The sequence below is a fragment of the Coloeus monedula genome, assembly GCF_965178545.1.
Source record: "Coloeus monedula genome assembly, chromosome: 5".
Taxonomy (NCBI): Eukaryota; Metazoa; Chordata; class Aves; order Passeriformes; family Corvidae; genus Coloeus; species Coloeus monedula.
In genome coordinates, this window is record NC_138785.1 from 36,896,097 (window position 1) to 36,917,049 (window position 20,953).

The 20,953-nt window shown below is 35.5% G+C and overlaps 1 protein-coding gene across 10 annotated transcripts in view; it reads right to left on the reverse strand.

The window, feature by feature from the left end:
* The window catches only part of NEK1 (NIMA related kinase 1), a 44,930-nt gene that overhangs the window by 20,550 nt on the left and 3,427 nt on the right, over window positions 1-20,953 (reverse strand). For 6 of the 10 annotated variants that reach the window (XM_082281596.1, XM_082281594.1, XM_082281592.1 and 3 more), the window contains 14 exons: window positions 19,841-19,938; window positions 18,168-18,251; window positions 17,706-17,773; window positions 17,497-17,583; window positions 16,312-16,366; window positions 14,713-14,913; window positions 12,251-12,311; window positions 10,413-10,570; window positions 8,092-8,151; window positions 7,909-7,956; window positions 7,745-7,816; window positions 4,592-4,770; window positions 4,378-4,509; window positions 1,011-1,113 (listed from right to left, as the gene is read on the reverse strand). In XM_082281596.1, coding sequence (XP_082137722.1) covers window positions 1,011-1,113; window positions 4,378-4,509; window positions 4,592-4,770; window positions 7,745-7,816; window positions 7,909-7,956; window positions 8,092-8,151; window positions 10,413-10,570; window positions 12,251-12,311; window positions 14,713-14,913; window positions 16,312-16,366; window positions 17,497-17,583; window positions 17,706-17,773; window positions 18,168-18,251; window positions 19,841-19,938 — 1,406 coding nt within the window. The remainder of the gene's footprint in view (window positions 1-1,010; window positions 1,114-4,377; window positions 4,510-4,591; window positions 4,771-7,744; window positions 7,817-7,908; window positions 7,957-8,091; window positions 8,152-10,412; window positions 10,571-12,250; window positions 12,312-14,712; window positions 14,914-16,311; window positions 16,367-17,496; window positions 17,584-17,705; window positions 17,774-18,167; window positions 18,252-19,840; window positions 19,939-20,953) is intronic. The other 4 variants (XM_082281590.1, XM_082281598.1, XM_082281595.1 and 1 more) reach the window with 3 other exon arrangements.

Genomic DNA, 20,953 nt, shown 5'->3' on the forward strand with positions numbered 1-20,953 from the left:
ACTAATGACTTTTCCAAGAAGAGGCAGTCTTAGCAAGAATTGCTCATTTTTTTCAAAATTATTTACTGGTCTTGAAGGTTTTAAAAAACAGAACCATAGTTCTAGAGAGGAAGACTCGTATTTTAAAACATATGTACTTATCTAAGGATACTTCACCATCAAAGCAGTGAATCAAAGTACCTAAGAATTGCTTACTGTAAGTGAAATAATCCCTGACATTAAGACCTGGCTGTAAATCATAATCTGACTATCAGGTATAACTCAGGAGATGCTTCTATAGATCTGCAGCTGGTCTCATCTCACTGCTACTCCAGCACAGTCAGTTTAATTGCAGCAGCTGACAAAGATATTGTCACTCAACTGCACATGAATAGTGCGGAGAAGCACTCGAAAAGTAAAACCGTCCACGTTATCAAAACACATAGTCATTTCTAATATGTTTTAAACAAACTTCCTAAAAGAATATTGACTTCAGAACCATAAGCATAAAGAACATTTTATGACACTATCTTCTACTTAATTTCCAAAGAATAAAGGTTTTATAAAGGTCAACATTGGCAAATACGGATGACTTTGTAATACCTTTTCAACAAGCAGACTGTGTTTTCCTAGAACACACTATTATGTGTGATAATTAGCTGTATCAGTTTAAGGAAACTTCGTTCTAGGTTCAAGTTACTGTTTAACAAAACGTGTGATTTTAACCAAGACTCAAAAGTATAAACAGAAAAAAATGTAAATGAATGTTCTAAAATTCACATTAGCAAGTTAGACACATGCAAACAAAGATAATTTCCTATGTTACTAAGTTTAATGTAATGAGAAATGTACTGCACAATTCTGTTACGTTTTATTAAAATTAGCGACAAAATGCAGAAAACTTATATCCCAATCTCTCTTTTTTAACACTTAAGGAAAGTATTTAGTCAGCATTTCACTTAAGGTGCTACTTCAAAGACTCAAAAAGCATGCTGAAACAGTAATACACACAGGAACACCAGATTTCATACCATGTGTCCCTGAGCTCGAGCTTTGTTTTCCATGGCTTCTCTCTTTCGTTGCCAGAATTCTTCAACTTGCTTTGCTCTATCTGCAGCTATCCATCCTTTTTGCCTGAGTAATTTCAACACAGCAAGATGAAAGTCTCTGAAATATGACACTCTAAACACCACCACCTCCACTGCCCTCCCCCCCCCCCCCCACTTATTCTAACTAAAACACACGGGAAAAAAAAAGTAACTTTATATGAGTAAGGCATCTTCAAAAAATGCCTTTCATCAGCCTAAATACAAGTCAGACATCCACAAAATGGAGGAAAATAGGCTCAGTAATTGAAAAGAACTATTAAAAAAATAAATCCAATACACTGTATTGTTGTCCTTCCAGATCCTTGTCATCAAAACAAAAATGAGTGTCAAAACACAATCTTGGTATGATTGTTTCTGAGAATGTCTCAGCTTGTTTCATTACTGTTATAATTTGTGAAAAAGAAGACTCCTTCAAGATTTCCCTTCAGAGACGAGCAAGAACTCATCACACGAGCCAATCAGTAAGGTCAATACTATGACAGCCTTTCAAGACTGTCCCACATTTGCACTAAAAGCTTCTACCACTTAGGGAATTAGTACAGTGCTACTATTCTCAGAGTGTTCTGGCAATTCCTTTTAGGGAATCTTAGGAGATTTTTTTTGTTTTCAAAGGGTCTGTGAAGGAATCTTCCTACCCTAGAATCAGCCATAACAAGATGATTGTTTTTTGACAAGTTTCATCCCAGGCCAAGGACCAGCTTGGGAAGACAAGAAGGCTACATTTAGGTTACCATAACTGAGCATCCTGCAACTGTCAATTTATAAGATCATAGAGGAACCAGATTCTGAAAAATTTGTTAGAAGTAGACTCAGAAAAGTTTTGTATTTAAAAAACCCGAAACACTGAGAAATGGTGTAAGATATTCTACAAATGGTAGAATGATGAGGCCTTTCCAAGCCTCCTTTAAATGAGGAGCACTGGGGGTTCAGCAACAGGAAGAAACTGGAATATGCTGATAGCAGTTAAAGAAAGAATAACTTTGCAATACAGTAAGCTCTAGTAATTTATAAATAATTAGCATGCTAATTAATATCCTTGCATTTTAATTTTTTGCCCCTCCAAAGCAATAAGGAAATGAAAATTTTTCCTATGCTACAATTCATTGAAAGGAAGACAGAGATAAAACCACTTTGATACAATAAAACAAACACTCTGAAAAGGAAAGACAATCCACAGGCGTTACTGGTAAAGAAACAAACACTTGCTAATCTTTGTATACATATATTTGACTCACTACAAGATTTTTACTCTACCTTTTAATTACATAAGAGCTCAATTGGTGGATAATGAAATCTGTGCAAACCCCTGCCATGCAGCTGAAGTTTGTCACACATCATGAACATTGCAGTGTTGGAGGAGAGGTGCTTTCCAAAAAAACCCAAACCGAGACAGCCCTATTTGTCTCAAACCAAATTCACAGGAACATTTTGTTTCAACATTTTACGAACATTTAATGAAAATGTTTTTTCTTACTCTAAAGCTGAGTGATTCATTTTGCTAGAACATTTCAACTAGATTTCTTCTGGGCTGCACTTCTGCCTGAGACAATTTTTAAAGATTGTTGATGCTGAATATATTTAGCTTTACATTAGTGGTAGTACAATCAGAAAGACTTCAACTTGAAGATTTCTCAGCTTCTTCAATATATGCTCTAAACTGACTACCTTTAACAAAGTCCTTGTTACTTAAATTCCTTCTTTTAATGAAACATTATGCATGCTTATTTTGCTTCCAGCTGAAGGAATAAAGTACAGGACCGAAATACTGCTACACTGGCCATATTATAATAAAATTGCTTCTAGGTAAAATACAAATTCTTAACACTAAGATGCTAAGAAACAGCACCTCAATTTAAGACTGATAGTAATCCAGTTTATAAACAGAAAAAACCCCAATCTCTACCTATTTTGAAACTTCCGCACAGTGTTTTCATTGAGTGCTTCTGAGTTAACGTACTTGAGAAATAGTGAATAGGTTTCTCTTCCCAATCGCCATGTTATTTAAAATTTGCAGCACTCTGCTATAGTTTCTCTCAATTTTAATACATTTAAAACAGTTTATCCAGATGTAGACAAGTATCTAATATTTTCAAATGTACGAGTCAAACTGTTTCCTAATCTAGGCAAGATTTGGGGATTGTGCACTTTCTGAGAAGCACTGAGAATAAATAGAGGAGGAAATACATTAAAATACAGCTGGAAAAAAGATACCTTCCAGTACTGGGTTGTACCAGGAAGAACTTTAATTATCTCACAACAGCCCAACACACCATGAAGAATATAAAATGTACTTCAGAGCTTTCAGAATTGTAGTATCAGTGTTAAGCATGATGTATGTTATCGCTGCAAATTTTAAAATAGTAAAAATCTATAATTGCAAATACATATTCTATTAGAACATAAAATTGAATTAATTTAGTTTACAAGAACTAATGGTTTCTTTGGCCACTTCCTTTTCCTCACATTAACTCCATTTATTTTTTCCTCCATGGAACAGATCATAGCTCTGAAGAAGTTTAAATAATGAGAGAGAAAATTTGTCCCTCTAGGAAAGTCAGTTAGTAATGTTCACAGTACTAAACTTCGAGAAAAATGGTATTTTCCCATTTACTTGTCACAACTGCGAAGAAAGCAAAGAAGTTTTGAAGAAGCTATTTGAAACAGTGAAAACATAAAAACAAAATCAGTACTTGTTTACAACCTTTTACATATAAAAAAACCCTGTTTACAGTAACTAGAATTAGATCTTCTAATTCACTGTTTGAATACCAAATTAGAAGTTGCACAACATTATAGCACTTGGCATTCACATCTCAATGAAGAAAGCTCCTAGAAATTTTCCACTGATCAATAAACAGGAGCCAGCAATTCTGGGATCATTCTAGACACCTTCCAATACTAGAGTCAAACACGTAGGTGCAGAGAAGGCAGTAAGAGTAATATGATGGGAGAAGGAAGCATCTTGTCAGGTAACACAAAAAGTGGAACGATGAACAAAGCAAAGGAGAAGGCTTATGTTGTTACCTGCAACCACATTAAGCGAAGAATTTTGTCTGAAAACTACTTTAGGTACATTTGCTTAGTACACTATTTTTTGTGTTATTGGAGAAGCCAAGGTCTCCATTGGCTCTAAAAGAATTGTGGTCTGTGAGGGACTAACACACAAACAGACAGCACAATACCAATGGATAGAAGTGATTTTGAGACATGCCCAACTACTAAATGAAACCAGACACAGAACAAAAAATCTAACATGTAGGGACAGATTCATGGATTATCACAGTCCAACCTGTTTGCACTGGCTTGTTTAGACACCTCCTTCAATCTTTTCACTTTTTTCCTAACTGCACCAACATCAGGTAAATGGTGATGACCTGCAGGTCCCTTAGGAACTCCTGGACGTGTTCCAGGTGGAATTCCTCTGTAGATAAACACGTACAGCAACTTTCATTACTTTGACCTAAAGCAGAACACGTGTAACTTCTAACGGAAGATAGCCATACCTTTCAACAACTCCTCGGCCTTGTAGTTTCGCCCTCAATTTGGCTTCCCTCTCTTCAGCTACTCTAATGTTTTCCTTTTGCTGTTGCATCTGGTCAAAAATAGCATGATAGTGTTCATAGCGTCCTCTAGAAGACACAGGAAAAGGACCAACACCACCTCCACCGACATAATATGGTGCCTGGAAACCAAAAGGGGTAGGGTGGAAATCTCAAATACTGGTTTTAATAGGCTCTTCCAATTTTTACCTCTTCAGCAGAGTAATAATATTAACATATTCTGCAACAATTCTAAATTGGTCCTAGTTTTATCCCTGGCATGCCCCTGTTTTAACGAATTACAAGATAGATGAATTAATTTTTTTCTTCTGTTAGCAGTCCAGAATAAAACACCATTTTAGTTTCCTCTAAAAATAGTCTAGTTATACATGAGCCATCTGTCACACATTTTGGAAGTCACTGATAACAACTCCGTCAAAGTGTAAACAGAGATAGACAATATTACATGGCAAAAATCAAAGTTTTAGCAAAAAAAGTGATATAATTCCAACTGAAATACTAACAAGTGACTTGTAGCCAAACACCATTTTTTCATGAAGCTGGAAACAGTTGAGCACAGTTCTAAATTTGCTGAATGGCACTAAGTGCAGATTTATCTGAGAACCCCCATTGTCACCAAACTATAACTTGATTTCCATCACTTGAATTGAGATGCTTCTCTACTAAAGCTCAGATCAGGGGAACACCTACCACAAGCTATTGCTTTATGCAAATTATCCCTGTCATTCTCAAAGCATTAGAATTCCTGCAGAATTTTCATGTGAAAATAATGAAAAAAAAAATTTCAAGCAGCTGTGTACAGTAGTAGCCAAGGATGGATGCAGAAAATGTGAAACTGGCAAAACAAGGTTAAGGTTGTCAGCACATGCATAAAAATGTTCTCTTTACACCTGGGGGAAGCAGTCAAATAGCCCATGGTAGTAAATCTATGGAATTTGTTTTAACAGTGTCAATATTCCTTCCAGAGTGGTCTGAAGTATTTAATATAAAGTCAAACAGGTAAGTACAGATGTGACAGGTTTAAGATTGCCTATTTAGAAGGTCTTGAAGAGACTGTCTTTGACAATGGAATTTATCTCACATTCTGAGTTTCAGTTGCTCAATGCCCATCAATGGCTCCCCATAAGCCAGATGAGAGTACTAAATCCAGGCATTCAAACAAATATGCAGGTATACTGTTGGTCTGAATAAAAATAACTATACAAGAACTATAGTTTCTACAAATAGAAGGAAAAGTCTTACTTTAGACACTATTCAAGGTTTCATCTATCATTATTAGAGCTCAGTTTCCAAAATTTAAAGAAATACTGTGATCAGTCTCTAGGCAAATGATATGAAGCAAGTGCTCATCAACAGTCTGGAGGACAGTTACAACCCCTGCTAGAACCACAAACCCAAAGCCAAACCCTTGCCACCTCTTTCCCTACTTTTCCTCAGAAACAGGTGCCAGAATAAACCCAAAAAGAAAACAGGAGGACAGAATAATGCAGTGCATGACCCTGTTGTGGCTTCGTAAGAGGCTGTATGTCTTGTGTTATTCAAAAGCTTGAACAGTGCTATTCAAAAGCACTGTCCAGGAGTTGCTGGATATACTGCTTTCATGCTGGAGAAAGAAAAAAGACAATTAAGTCAAGAATACTATAATAGTATATGGAAACCTGGAATGATGGCAAACTAGCAGCCTGCAGTAAGATTTGTACTCAACTATCCAATTTGAAGAAGATATCTCAATGATTTTTTCCACATGTCTGCCATGATGTTTTACACCAGTGACACTTGGTGAAAACAGACACATTCACTGGACCTCAATTTCCCTAGCTAACTGAGAATACAGATAACAATGCAGCTGTAGCTATAATAGAACCCTTCACAGGTTCACAGTAGAACTCTCTAAGTTAATCAGAAACACCGTGTTCAGGAACACATGCAGCTCTCATCCAAATGTGAGGATGCATGCATATCATGTTGTATGGGAGCCTGTATGTGTGCCTGCCAGTTTGATCTTGAGAGAGAGGATGACAACATAGGAGGCAAATTATTTTTTCATTAAATCAGCACTTTGTAGTTTTTAAAGTCTGGTATGCTTAAGTTTGCATTTATATTTAAGCTTTACTCATATGATGTGTGGCACACATCCAAAAGGATGATATCTATTTTGAAATGAAATATTTAATAAGCAGCTACTGAAACATGGTCAGTATTCATGTATTCCTCATTTTTGTACAAAGAACAGCAATAAAACCTCTATCCATTTTGACTTTATTGCTCAGTCAAGTTTGCTTACAAAAACCCTACTAAACATGTTTATGCATAGTATTTTTGTAAGACTCACTACCACCACAACAAATCCCTGTGTTTCAATCTACTTTCTATTGTCAGATAGATTCACACCATAGCACTACTTAAATTCCTGCACTGGCTCTGTCTGATGAAAGTACCCAGACCTTTATATTCAACTAACTTGATGAGACTACTTTCCAGGACAGCTATGTTTCCATGAAACTATGATATGCACAAATAGGGAAAAAGAAACTGTCATAGGAATCAGATTAAATTATGCACAAAGTGAATGGCTAAACAGCACACTGCATTAAAAAAAAAATTAGATTTACTCAGAATTTTTTACCCCCCTCCTGAACATCTTATCAATATATAGAAACACTTATGTTGCTAAAGAACAAGGAATGCTTAGAAGCATAATATTGGGAAAGAGGTCCATTACTATAATACGCAAACCTGGAAACAAAAAAATTCTAGAACAAACTTGAATGTGAAAGAAGCTGTTCATGCATACACTCAGCACAGGAAAAGTAGCAAAAGCAGGTGTGGAAATAAGAAAGTGGTGCATGAAAACCATTACTGGCAGAAAGAGAAGAGATTCAGAAATTTAGGAAACATTAAAAATGAAAATTGCACATAATCTCCAAAAGGCCAGGGGAGGACCTGTTACAGTTTCCCTCAAATTATCCACAGATTAATAATGGGCAGCCCCAAGAGTTGACCTCCAAGAGCAGATCTTTCTGAAAAGAGAAGACCGTTCCATATAATCAAAGGTGGGGGAACAGACTGCACCACATTTCTGCATCTGCTGCCAACCTTAACACCACTTCCACCTGAACCAAGCACACTCCTCCATCCTTGTTCCCTGGCTCTGTTTATTCGTTCCATCTGAAGGAGAAAACAATACAGGAAAACAAAATTCAAGGAACCACTAAGTAAAAATTGAACTTCACTCTTAACACATTTTAAACATATTTTACCCTTTCTTTTTCCAGTCTTCTCATTTCATCTGCCTTCGGTAAACTGATCTGCAATGTGTAAGGATTGAACATGTTAAGGAACTGGAAAATCAAACTACTGCATATTCTTACACACCACACCACAAGATACTTCATTAAAATTACTATGGGGGAATAAAGAAAAATCTGAAGAATCTTGTCTACCTGCTCTCTCTGATGTTTTTCTTTTTCAGGCAATTCTAACCTTTTCTTTTTTGAAGGTTCCTGAAAAATAAGCACATAATTTGGTATTTATTACTGAGACATTACTCTGTCAAGATGGGTTATTGCTCCAATTGCTGGTGCATGTCCATGAAGATTTAAAAAAAAAAAAAAAAAAATCACTGCTATATAATGTTTGAGAAAAAAGACAAGGAGGAAAGGTTTGAAGGTTGTATTTTGTCACTCTTGCTGTGGACTTGGCTTTTGCTCAGTTTGAAAACAGATAATTTCATGACACCTCAAACATTTTCCTCCTTTCTTCTATTGGAATAATTTTATTCACTGGAGTTGGAAATGCCTGCATAAAAGGTGAAACTTCAAATTAGATAGCACGACACCAGAATGAGAGAAAAATTCTACCAGAAAACATATTCTTAAAGTCACAACTGACTGCACTAAATCCGGTTTAAAATACTTGATTATCCAGGAGGTTTGAAGTGAAAAGCACTGCTAGGATCTAGGGGTACTTGTTCATCCTGTACTAAAAATTCTGTCTCAAAAGCTGAAGGCAGTGATTTTGAAATCTGTTTTGTCTTAATTTTTCTTCTCTGGTAACATCACTTCATTACAATCTTTTCTTTATAGTAACATTTTGAGGGGGCCTAGATATTAAGATTCTCTTATTTAAAGAAAAGATTTGGTAGGTTATCCAAGGGTCTTTTGCTTGGTTCTTCACTTGGTTCTAACTCTAAGGTTCTTGTTACCTATTATAACACAGTCACCACAGAATACCTGCTAAAGAAGCAGCTATAGTAAATAAAATGTACACTTTAATCATCTCAAAAAAGCCATTGTTACTTTTAAAGCTTTTTTTCTGACCATACTAGAACACACAGAGCTTCATAGTATTTTCTTTTGACAACACACAATCCTGTCAAATGGGTACTTAAAAATAAAGTATTGCAGAAGTTGGAAACCTTTAGAGACTTGTAATAATATAATGTTAATACAATAATTACTAAATGAAGGAGATGACTGTTACATGCTCCCCTGAAAAGCCAGCTGAGAGCTGCAAGCTCAGACTCAAAAAAAAATTTATATTAAATTGTAGTCATTGTTTCTATCCTGCATCTTATCACTAGGTACAATTCACACAAAGACTGTCTCAAAATAGCAGCATTACTGACTCCTTTTATCCCTCCCAGAGGACATTTCCTCAGTTTCTCCCCTGCCACCTTAAGTCTCTGGGCAAGTTGAATCAGTCTTGGCTGGTGAAACCCATGACAAAGACCAATAGATGGCTGTGCAACCAAGCCTTAAAACACATAAACCTTGTGATCTCATAAGGACACACAAGAAGTCTGCACTCTCCCTTCTTGCTTTTCCAAACTGTGTTTCACAAGCCACCAAGGTCAAACAATGAACTTTTCTCTAAACCTCTGATAACTATTGAACCTCATGGATAATTTGTACCTCAAGGATAATTTTCTATCCACCTACAACTTTGACAGATGGATAGACCTCTTAGTATTATGTTCCCTGAAGTGCTGTGGAGAAGGAAAAAAAAAACCCCAAACAAATCCCACAACAATAACAATATTACTTATTCAGAAGAAAATGTGAACTAGTTCTCTTGCTGAAGTGGCAGCCTCTTGGTTTGCTAGTTGTTTGGCATGTGCATATAGCTCAAAACTAGCTGTAGCATAAACAACTCCTGACCAGGCAGTAATTAATGGAATACAGAGAGAGGGAATAGAAGTTTTATGTAATAAGGAATACAGAGAAGACAACAGGAAGAAAGATCAGAAGTACTCTATGATATACAGAAAACTTTCTCATTAGCTTATGGAATTAAATCTGGGAAACTCCTCTTCCAATTACACAGCTTCTCTGGCTGACGACACTTTGTGAAATGGCTAGAAAAAGTTTGAATATTTTGAAAATTTGAAATTATTTTGGAACAAGGAAAAAAGATGCAAAGGTTCTTATCCAGTGTCAATGATCTTGGTATACCTGACAGGCGTCCAATGTTTGTAAGAGTGGTTAACACCAACAAAGCAAATGAAAACAAACGAACTTAACTCAGCTTTGGAATTAAAACCCAAACCTGAAGAAGGAGTTTATAAAAATTATATTAAAACCAACGGAACAAGCAACCAATAAAGAAGCAAGGCATGCATTTAAACTACTAGTTCTACTTTCTCTGCAGGTGCGTGAGGCATGTCCACACACCAAGACACTTTTAAAAGGAAGACATAGTATTTTTATAGCATTTAAATAAGGTATGAACAAACCAGTTCAATTTAACTAACTTAGCTTCTTACCTGCCTAGTTTTAGTCAATGGCTTCTTCTCACTAGGCTTTTTAGGTGCACCACAAGACTTCCTGATAGTTAAAGGCACTCCATATTTTGCAGCAGGTTTGGTAATTTTCTGAGCTGGTGCAACTGAAGTCAGTGTTTGTTCTTGAACTGGTCTTTTAGCTGAGAAGAAAGAAACCCACAATAAAAACCCCCTGGGTTTGAGCTATCCAGGCTGACCAGTGTATCATATTTCCCTTTCCCAAGGTCTTAGAACAGCAAAACTGGAAAAAAATGGGTGAAATGCATGTTAGGGATCAAAGTTGTGTCTAAGGCCCTGCCATGTATGGTCTGCTGCTGTGCACATCGACAAGACAATGAAGAAAACTTTACGTTTAACTGGTGGGAACCTGACCCTTGAAAAAGAAACAATGTATTGGTCACTCAGTGGGAACTTAACCTGTGAAAGAGGCACAATGCACAATGGAGCTCTTGTTAGCATGGAGGTGCTATCATGAGCTGTGGTGGCCTCATTTCACACGCTGGCCAGGTGTGAGATGACGTGGTAACTGGAAAAATTCCACTCTTGAGGAGGAGCTATGAGGTGTGGTTCTGGGGTGGAGGGGTGAGAAGGACAGGATGCACACTGTGGCGATCGAGGGGACACCCTGAAGGTGCACTGCCTGCCCACCCCTCCTGCATGAGCACCATGCTCCATCTCCTTCTCCTGCCCAGCAGCTTTGCAGGAATCCAGGGATTAGTATGTATTATTTGCTACTGCTAGTAAGAAAAGTAAATTTGCTTTGCAATCACAGTTGAGTTTCAGGTTTTTTGTGCATGAGCATCCTCCTGAACCCAAAACAAACTGCTAACATTTCATTCACATGAGCTGATGTATAATACCCAGTTGTCCAAAATAGCTTGTCTAAATTCAACATTTGGTAAGAAATACAAGAAAACAATTCCTGTGCTTTTGAATCTTAAGCCTTCAAGCTGAATAACTGCCGTTTATTTCAGCTGCCTTGCTTTACTGTACAGTGGTCATGCACACAGGGAAAAGGTTTCCTAATGGAAAGACCTGTCTCCACTAACAACACTGGACTAAAACCTGCAGTGTTAGTGTCAGCAGAAGATGAGTTCTGGAAGAGCTTTAATGGCCTTCAGGGATATTGTCTTCCCCATAGAGTTCCTGAATATATGCCAGTATTGTGCGTTTGATTCTGTGTTAGCAGGGCTCTCCTACTATACAGAATAGGACAGCAACACTCTCAAAAGATACCAAAGCACTTGCCAGAACATCAAGTAATTACAGGGAAATAAAATAATTGTGAAGGGAATCTAGGGGGAAAAAAAACCAAATTAATGCAGTAAAATGAAGCAAGACCATCTCGATAAAATTAATCTATTTTGTTACCACTAGCAGAAATTTGACTGAATTAGACTGAAGCCAGGGATTTATTTTGGAATCTCAAATTAAACCTCCCACACTTTTTTTTGGAAGAAATCGTACTTCTCATTAGCCAACTGTCATTACTAAGGGGTAAGTCATACAATCACAGCATATGAATTAGTCCCATTATTTGCAGTCTACACTGCCTCCTTAAATTTTGGAAGTGTAGCATACTGCAAGAGGAAAAAGTACACTTCATATATTACAGGCCCATAGTTTGTATTTGCCTTATTTGTACCCAACATACATTCAGCTCTCCAGGTGAGGGGAGGAAATTGCTTCTTCTCTCTTTTTTCCTGAAAATTCTACAGTTGGGTATAAGAACACACCAAAAAAGACCCCAGGTAAAGAACAAAGCTATATACACAATCTTCACAGAGCTGAATGCAAAAGCAGTGTAGACACTAACTTACCTGGTGAAGCATGTGGTCCAAACTTGTGGAAAATTTTGTGACTGAATTCTTCTGCAATAAGCTAAACAAGTTGAAGAGTTAGTCAACAATACTTGTGACCAAAGCTAGGAAGAACTCATTTTCAGACAAGTGTGCCATTAGCAGTAAGCATCTAACTAATAGCATTTACTGTAAATTAAATTTAAGTGAGTACTCAAGCTTATGCATTCAATCTAGTATTACTACCACCAATATGAAGCTGGAGTATTTTCAAACATTTTTGGCATAATTACTCAAATAATTTAAAAAAGCAATTTAGTCTGACTTCTGGGTGGCACATTATCTCATTTATGAGCTAGCCAAGAATCTAGAAAATTGCATCTAGAAGATGCAATTTTTTTGCATAATTCATTTTGGATTTCTGATTAGTTGCCAAAGTTCTCCTCAATTTCTCATACAGCTTGTGTCAAAAAAAATAGTACTTTAAATATGTTTGAAGTTTAAAAGTGTTGCTAATCCTTTTCAAGATGGAAAGATGACCACATATGTGGATATCTGGAAAAAACATACATGGTGTGTTGTGAGGCATATCAAATTAGCATAATAAAATACAGAAAGCAGTCTTACTGAGTTGAAAAATTTGAGATTAGACAAAAAATATTTAAATATTAATAGGCCATCATATTAAATACTGTAGGTAGTTCTGACCCAAACACCTCAAAACCTACATAGTAGAAATGAAAAATATTCAAGGAAGAGCAGCAAGGATAAATGAAAAGTGTCAGCTCAAGAATAGTCTTTACAGAATCTTGAACTACCCAAATTCCTTTGATTTGTTTAAGAGTCTACCAGTCAGTTACAATGGATGCTGAGGAGTTAAACCTGAAAAAAAACCAACACGAGAACCAAAGCGCAGAACCTAGGACTCTGCACATGATGGTACATCAACTTTTTAATCTGTACAGTCTGGCATCAAAGATTCTGTAAGTCAGAAGTCACACATGAGAACAGTTTCCTACTAATGGTATTTCAGTCATCTTGAAGCTTTTATTTGAGCAGTAAGCCGTAGCAACTCAAGTATGATGTTTCCAAGATAACACCTTTACTGACAGAAAAGAAACCTGACTCTCTAGTATCTTTCAAAGAGCCCCTCTTCTTTTTAAAAATTGGTGCTAATTTAGATCCACTTTTTAATGCAACTTAGTAACTATGAAGATTAAGAAAGAATTTACATAAATCTACAAGACTGATTTCCTGACACTGAAGAACAGGATTTCAGTAACAGTTGCAACATCTTGAAGATGCCAACTATGAAATAACTTTTAAGCTTAGACCAAGGAAAACAGAGCAACAGCACTAACCAAGGGTGATATTCAAAGAAAATACGCATTACAGCTGTGTCACAGAATGACCACCTCCAGCTGAATATGCATGTACCAGTGATTGATGCCTTTAGTAAAAGGTGCTTTCTGTGTGGGGGTTTTGTTGCTGTTTTTAAGATCAGATAGCACTTCTAAGTCAAACAAGCAAGCTAAGTATTCATACTCAGTCTAGGACAAATTAGTATCACCATCTGGTGATAGAGACAGTCTATTACTAATTATACTTTGACTGACTAACTCCAATTTCCATCTACCGGAAATAAAATCAGATCAAACTACTACTGTTGCAAAGGTTAGAACAAATTTATCTGTAAAGATTTCTGAATTTTACCTTTCTTTGGGACTTCAGTCTGAAGTTGAAAGTCTATTTCAACACAACAGAAATTCCAATTATATATGGCATTTTCATGGCATTTCTTTAGTTGTGAGTTAGAATCCATTAGAATTCTTTACACAGCACTTCCTCCATGTCCTTTCTCTTCTGTATCTATTTACCTCCTATCAGTACTATTATACACCTGTTAATCTTGATCTCTTTTGACTAGATTTATATTAAAAGGACATTATTAGATATCAGATGATATGAATAGACTTTAAATGGAACAGGAAGCAACTTCTTTGAGGGTATATCCATATGATACGTTTAAACCTCAAGAAATTTAAAGACAATTTTACTTAGCATTATTTTCCAGAACAGGCTCTCAGGCCATTCCAAATTACAAACAAAAAATGGACTGAAGAAATTCTATACAGCAGCAATGCTGAAATTATTGACAGCAGCATTTTATGAAAAGATGCGTATCTAAACAAACCAACATCTTAGTTGTGATTCCTCACAATACAGAAAAGCACACAAAACAATGCACTTCAGAAAATGTTAGTTTAGATTTACTTATGGAAACTACCAAACACTTAATAATTTGAGACTTTTTTGTTTACAGTTCATGGTAAAACTATTTTTTCTTCAACTGATACTGTCTATAAGAGCTCTGGGGAATACCATTACTCCAGCTTTCCATGTAATATATTAACACTAGAATAGAGAGAAAGGAAAGGCCTATGATGCTTTAAGCAAAGTTAGAATTAAAACTAACTCCATACCTCCGGTGTGAGAAATTTTTCAACCCGTTTGGCTATAAAGTTTTTCTCCAATATGGAGTTTACTGATGGTCTGTTCCTAGGATTCCTTTTAAATAACTGGGACAGCAGATTACGTAGGTCATAAGAGTAATGCATAGAAACAGGAGGAAAAGGTCCAGAGATTATCTTCAGGACCAAGTTCTTCATGTTACCGGCTTCAAACTGTGTCACACAAGGAAGAAAACAGTTACTACATATTTCTTATTGTCTGTCCACATGCAAAGCTGCACATACAGGTGGATGAGGAAAACAAACTAACAACACACCTTCCTTTGTCTCAACATACACATTGTCAAGGTCAACATCAGAAGTTCAAAATTATCTGTTGCCAAGTATTCCAATTAAATTCCAATTAAAAATACATCACAATACATAGTATTGCATACCATGGAGACATAAATGTTGCTAACAAGTAATTATTTCTCTCCAGATCTAGACTGACAATGATATATAACTAAGGAAAAAAAAATTATCTGCTTGATCTCCTCTTTCAAAGACTTTGAACCACCACATGGCTTCTGCCTTTTTCAGCAAACCCCCATTTCAAATGAAGGAATGTAAAGTATTCACACTCATTCAGGGTGAAATCCAAGGGAAGCTCAGACTTCAGCTTAAGCTCAGGAAACAGAAGACACCATTTCAATTCCTTTGTACAATAAAAGGAAAACAATTCATATTACCCAGTTTACAGAAAACAAATTGTTGCCATCAACTCCCAGAAATTCAACACTGTCAGCATTGTTGCCACATAAAAGACCAAGCAAGAAGAAATTACAAAAGCTTGAAATGAAATTAAATCCTTATTCCTTGAAAATATTTCTTTCCATTTGCATGTTGTTATAATCTTTCTCTTTTAATAAAAATAGCTACTAAGAAATCCCAAACAAAACAAAATCCACAAAAAAAAATCCGAAACAGGAAAGAAAAAAAAATTCTTCCCTTCCTAACAGAAAAATGAGTGATGAAGACATACTCTTCAAACTACACATACACATAGAGAGAAGAAAAAAATTGAAAAAGGCAATTCTTCTACCTTGGGAGTTTCTTCTAAGCACTATTCCTGTTCTAAACAGGAATACATCATTCCATCTGCAAAAAAGCTAAATCCAAATTCAGACTTTCAATGAAGCTTTCAATGAATTCAAGCTTTTTTGGGGGGAAAAAAAAACCCAAACCAAAAATCCACAAATAAACAAACCAAAAAACCCAAACAAAAAAATACAACAAAAACAACAAGACACCCAAACCAATCAAACAAAAAAAAACCTCACAAAAACTTCCCACTACTCCTAGCATTCTTTATTACAACATCTAACAATTTTTTCAGCTATTACAATCCATTAAAAACAAAAGTGCCAAGATATCTGAGAGATTGGCATGAAACAAAACACCAATGAAAAACGCTGGTTGGCACAGGAAGCCCAGATGAAAATGCTGAAGGTAATTTCCAAGCAGCTACCATGAAAGCCTTTCATCAACTAAAACATATCTGTGTAACAGCAGAAATAAATTCTGTTTGAAATCACTATTCTTTTATAGACACACAAAGTTTCTACTCACCGCATGTTTAAGTGTGCACATTTCATAAAGAACACAACCAAGGGCCCAGATATCACTAAATCAAAGAGAACATACTTTAAAACTTAGTTCTAAGATAACATTGCCAAGTAACTTATATCTGTGAAGTCTATTTTTGAAGAGAAAAAGGGTGGATTTTGAGTGTCTACAAGCTCCCCTGAGTTCACTAACCCTGCAAAATCCCAAGATAAAAAAAACCCAAAACCAATTCATCAACCAAAATAAGGCCACCCTGAAAACCAGATGATGCTATTTTGGCTTCCAATTTAGAACTTTTCATCTGAACCACCTCAGCCACAGAAATGAGACAAAATATGGACAAAGGCTTCTTTTGTTTAAATATATACATTTGGCTGAGGTCTTTGAATTAAACAAACAAAACTCATCACCTAATGCAGCAAATACAAATCTCAAAGGCAATTTACTCTTTTTAGCAGTGACTAACCTTACCCTCACTCATTACAGAATGTAGTTGGAATACCATTGCATAATAAATCCCATCTAGAAGAAATTAAAGGGCAAGGAATTGTAACAATTTTTATCTCTCAGGCACTCACAGCAATAAATGCAACAGCTTAGTGCAGTGGAAGGGTAACTTACTAACACCAATTTAATTACATTGGGGACACTGTTGCCAGGTACAGGCTGCTGCCAGGGCAGCAAAGATATAGAGCGAAATATCTGTAGGACTTTGTTAAATGGAGCAAGCTGAGCCATTCATCTGTGTACATCATGGGCTTAGATAATCAAATGACTGTGCTTCATCATCAATAGAGTTTCACATTGCTAGTGCAAAAATGAATGCACTACAACCACTGTGCAGATAAGCAGAAGTAGAGCCACAATTAAGAACACAACTAGATTTAGAACTTGGAGCATTACACTAAGTCATCTCTCCATGACACTGCTTTCTAATGCAGACCAGCCACAATTAAGAACACAACTAGATTTAGAACTTGGAGCATTAAGCTAAGCCATCTCTCCACGACATTGCCTTCTAATGCAGACCTACTAAGGTCCCACTTCTACAGTGAAGTTCAATACCTACTTGGGTAAGAGACAACCTAACAGATGTTCACCATTATTTGATTAGAAGAGCTTTAGATTCCTAAAAGAACTAATTTTCTTATTTTTACCAAAAATGTTTTCTAAAATCCTTATTAGTACCTTTTATTGTTGTAAGGCTTGTTCTGACATATTTCAGGCGACAAATAGTACGGTGTTCCTATGCAAGTGCGTGCCAACTCTGCAGTACTAAGAAAAAAATAAGGATAGATGTTAACTGGTTAACTCACATGAAGTGCAGAGATTGTGTTTTCCTCAATCAAAGCAACTTAAATTAAGTCAGAGGAAAAATAGCATCAAAAAGGAGTTACCTGTTCAGAACTCTCGCGATTCCAAAATCTCCCAGCTGTATTGTTCCATCTTTGGTTAAAAATATATTCTTGATAGAAAAATGTTAAGAAGTTTGTTAATTAAAATATTCATACAATTGCACACTTTTTGTTCTCTACATGTCTTGAGAAGAAGAGTTTTCTACCATTCAATCCCCCTAAAGTCATTGTTATTGACTAGTATGGAACACCAGACTTAAAAAAGTCCTGCTTCACTAAAATGAGCAAACTCCACACTGTCAAACATAACCTTTTCTGTCCCCACATAAATACGTAACACTTGTAGTTTCATCAAATAGCCTCATCTGTTTGTATAAATATATAAATCTCCTGCAGACTGAAGAAGTGTTTCCAATACTAGAAATGTTTCCAAAAACAAACTAGCAAGGTATTAAGGCAATCACCTGGAAAGACAATTCAGTTTAAAAATAGCCACCTACATACCTGTGACTTTATGTCTCGATGCAAGATCTTTCTATCATGTATGTGTTTTAGTGCTAAACAGATTTGTACAAACCAATCCAGAATCTATTCATAAAAGAAAATACAGTATCAACGTCACCATTTATCTGAAAACTTCCCCACTTACAAGATATTATCAAATCAGATTTTTAATTATAACTATGGATTTTACCTTCCTCCCCCCTTTACCCTCTTCATTTATCCCACAGAATAATTAAAAACTTAATAGTATTGTCACTATAATGCAAACCTTTTAATGAAAGATGCTTATTACCCAAATTTGATATTAAGCTTGAGACTACTATTTTCATTATGTATTATAAACCTAGAAGAAGATGTATTTGATTGGCTAAAATGCCTAAGATGTGGAACTTGCAAATTAAAAGATTGTACTTTTGCTGTAACCAATACAACAAGTCTTCTTGCACTCATTTAATCGACTAGGGGTCTAGAAAGCCCTACTGGTGCTCACAGAAACACTTATTTTATATAGTAACTTTGTTTATCTTATCTTAAAAAGAAAAATATTACAAAGTAGAATTTGATGAGAAAAGCAACAAACATCTAACTACAAGATTATGAACAATGCCCTCTTTTTTGGCAAATTTGCAAAAATCACAATTTAAGAAGTAACTAATGACAAGAACTTTGCCATGTGAATGGTAGTTTTACATTCACTACTTAGAAGTACGTACATGATAAAATTAGAGTATAATGCAAGGCATAATTTTCACTTTTCCACTTGAAGTCCTCCTTGTAAAAGTGAGGTCAAATGAGAAAAATTAAAAGTTTTACAAATTACATCCCAAATGTTTTGTGAATACCATTTTCTAAATACTATAAATAGACCTAATATACTACTAAGGCTTTCCAATCCCAGGTAAATTGAGATCCTACTGGACGCAGACATAAAAGCATAGAAACAGTTTACAAACAAACATGACAATGCTAACAAAAAACCCACCCTGAATCCTACAAAACTTACTTTTACTTAATTTAATAAAATCTGTACCTAAAATCCTCTAATTTCTTCCAAACTCTCCCACTTCTCTTTCACTACAAATGACTTTATAACCAGTTTTGTAGAAGAAGAAAATATATCGGAAGTATATCAGCAGAATATTAAATTTTTATTAATGGCAAGATGGACTTTTGAATGATGCCAACTCCATATTTCCATATTTCATATTATTGTAGTTACAAAGTATATTATTTTATACTTATGACATATTAAAAGCAGTATTACAATACAAAAATCCCATGCCATTACATCTTTAAAAACATTATTTCAAAGGTTGAAGAATATTCAAGTTGTCTTTCAGTATTTTTCATGTCTCAGATTTGGTTTCCTTCACAAGAGATCCAATTTTTTTAAAAGCATCTTACACATACAGGCAAAATCTCAAGTAACATAACCAAGACTTCTAGCTATATTTTCTTTCTGGGCTTTTTTTTTGGTGGAGTTGGTTTTTTTATTTGTGTTTCAGTTTGGTTTTGTTTTATTAAGATGCTACACTGACCAATGGCAACAAGAATGACTATTTGAGAATCTCCTTTTAGATTAAGCAACCACACCTATAACCAGAACCAAAATAATTTAAAATTCATGAAAAGGTATCCTGCAACAAAACACTATAGCAGCAGTTTGCTGTTACCTGATCTTCAGAGAACAGGATTCCTTTCTGGGCATTTATTTTTTTAAATAGGTCTCCTCCTTCACAGTAATCCATCACTATATACAGACAGCCATTTTCTGTAAAGTAAATGACCAAGTATTTCAAAAACACAAAAACAAGACCCTTCTTCACTTAACTTTCCAAATATCTTCACTACAATAACAGAAAAAGCAACAAAACATTTACTTTTTCACGTGCAGCTTCAGATATAATTTATTAGTTCATTTTTTCAAACTTCAAACAAAAATATTATTTTGAGTTTCACAACCTAATTTTCCCATTTCGGTAGCACTGGGTTATTTTGATAGATAGAGAAAAGAATTACATCTATTGAACCAGTGTCCCAACACAGCATTCAAAACCACTATGAAATTAGAGGTGTCATTTTATGAATGCAATATAAAATCAATATTCAAACTGCTTTCAAATATCCTATGGATCCCCCACTCGAAAAATAGGGATCTTAAGTTGCACCTCTGCTTGCCTTGTTCTTTCTTGGAATTTTACCTGGACTTGCCAGAATACAACCACCATCAGCTGTCATACTAGACATGCAGTTTATTTCAGTCTGAAGAACAGTAAGAGAACTTCCAGCAGACAATGAGAGATGGAAACAATTATTTTCTCATTTTTGAATGAAATCTGGGGAGACTTCAAAAAGTCCCATGCAAGTTTCCAGTAGGAGGTATGAACAAATATAATACATTCCATTCAAAGTTATGGTTTTCCCAGTTACTGATGGGAAAACAGGTTAGGCAGAAGCAAATTGCAAGCTGCCAAAAGTGTAAGAGCTACACTACTCACATACTAGGCGTGATTTTGAGAAGAGATGAATAACCGCAGAAAGTCAGTCACATGCTGCTCAAAAGAAAAGAGCTCCTATTCTATGAAAAAGTCACAGCACTTAAAAAACTTTGAGTTAAAATCAATTGAATCATCTAAGTCACTTAAATTTCACTTCCACAGAACGCTTCTGAAATCTGCTTTTCAAAACATCAAACCCTTAAAGCTGTTTCTCTATTTGGTGATTTTATTATTATTATCTTTAATTAGTATTATTTTAAAAGATGATTCTAGGAGTCTGGACTTCTT